Source organism: Glycine max, chromosome 15 (assembly GCF_000004515.6).
Source record: "Glycine max cultivar Williams 82 chromosome 15, Glycine_max_v4.0, whole genome shotgun sequence".
NCBI classification, from domain to species: domain Eukaryota; kingdom Viridiplantae; phylum Streptophyta; class Magnoliopsida; order Fabales; family Fabaceae; genus Glycine; species Glycine max.
Genome location: NC_038251.2, coordinates 48,709,324 through 48,711,084, shown reverse-complemented (window position 1 = coordinate 48,711,084; position 1,761 = coordinate 48,709,324). Strand labels below are relative to the sequence as shown.

The following is a 1,761-nucleotide window of genomic DNA, read 5'->3' as shown; positions in this document are numbered from 1 at the left end:
TCTATTCTAGGCAAAGGGTACTTATTCTTAATCGTCACCTTATTCAACTGGCGGTAATCCACACACAACCTTATGGTCCCATCTTTCTTCTTCACTAATAACACTGGTGCTCCCCGCGGAGACACACTAGGTCTAACAAACTGCTTATCCAACAACTCCTCTAACTGTTTCTTAAGCTCAGCTAACTCTATAGGAGACATCCTATAAGGGGCTATGGATATGGGTCTAGCACCAAGTACTAAGTCTATGGAAAACTCTATCTCTCTCTCGGGTGGCAGACCGGATATATCCTCAGGAAACTCTTTGACAACAGGGAAGTCACACATGGAAACCTCTGTCTCTACTCCCAGGCTAGACAAGATCATGTACACTTGAACATCTTATTTTAAAGATGTGACAACTTGGTTGGCAGAGATAAGCATCATATCCTTACGCACTCTAGAATCATCAAACACCACACTTTTATCAAAACAGTTTAACAAGACATGGTTGGAAGATAACCAGGCCATACCAGGAATAACATCAATCTGGCTCAAAGGCAAACAAATCAAATCAATCAAGAATGTCCTACCAGAAATCTCCACAGGACAATTCAAACACACATCAGAAGTTAACACAGAACCACTAGTAGGGGTGTCTACCACCAAATCTTTATTTAAAGAAGACACATAAAGCTTAAGTTTTTCTACACACAAACAAGATATAAAGGAATGGGTTGCACCGGAATCGAATAACACAAGTAAAGAAATCCCATTTATGGAACATCTACCTTGGATTAGATCTTTGGATTTCGAAGCTTCAGATGTCTAGTTTGGTCATTCAGGCCCCCACCATTTTTCTCCTTCTTGGGATAAGGACAGTTTCTCTGAATATGCTCCTTTTTTCCACAATTAAAATAGGTCACACCCTTTTCAGTGCAATTTGAGGAGATGTGCCCTAGCTTACCACAGTTGTAACAAGTGATCTGAGTGGGAAAAGTATTGGGTTTGCTACCACTACCACCCGCAAATCCCATAGGAACAGTACTCTGATTGCTGGGGCGGTTACCATATTGCTTAGGATGAGTCGAGTATGGTTTTCCCCGATGTTGAGGTCCATTCTTTTTATTCCTCATTGGACCTATACTCCTATAATAGGCCGCCCTGTCTCGGGAGTCTTCATCCCAAATCCGACACATGTTAACCAAAAGTGGGAACTGACGAACACCTTGGTAATTCACAGCTTGTTTCACTCCAGGTCGCAAGTCATTCATAAACTTTACACAATTGGAACTTTCACCATCTCTCCCTTGATAATGGGGAAAGTATCTCACTAGATCCTCAAACTTGGCCGCATATTCAGCTAAGGTCATGTTTCCCTGCTTGAGCTCCAAGAACTCCATCTCTTTCTTGTTCCTAACATCCTCAGGAAAGTATTTCTCCAAAAACACCCTCTTGAAGACATCCCAGGTCACATCTTGACCTTTAGCCTCTAGGCATTGGCGAGTATTCTCCTACCAATACTCATCTTCTTCCACTAGAGTATATGTACCGAAAGCAACCTTTTGCCCCTCCGAACATGCCATAACTCAGAAAATTTTCTCAATTTCCCTTATCCAGTTCTGAGAACCATCAGGGTTGTATCCTCCATTGAATGAAGAAGGGTTGTTTCGTTGGAAGCGGTCCAACCCTTGGTACTCAACAGCTCCACCAGCTTCTCACCTATTTGGATTCTCTATAGCCTGAGCTAAGTCTTGAAGGGCATCCGCTATCGCATGATCAT

At 42.5% G+C, this 1,761-nt stretch overlaps 1 protein-coding gene across 1 annotated transcript; it reads right to left on the bottom strand.

The window, feature by feature from the left end:
* Window positions 1-775: 775 nt before the first annotated feature.
* Window positions 776-1,381, bottom strand: LOC121173562 (ATP-dependent RNA helicase glh-2-like). Its single transcript, XM_041009627.1, has one exon. The coding sequence runs from the start codon at window positions 1,379-1,381 to the stop codon at window positions 776-778; it is 606 nt and encodes a 201-aa protein (XP_040865561.1).
* Between the last annotated feature and the right edge of the window lie 380 nt (window positions 1,382-1,761).

What these genes read in the sequence shown, in the direction of transcription:
- LOC121173562 (XM_041009627.1), bottom strand. Translation starts at nt 1,381, where the DNA reads ATGGAGTTCTTGGAGCTCAAGCAGGGAAACATGACCTTAGCTGAATAT.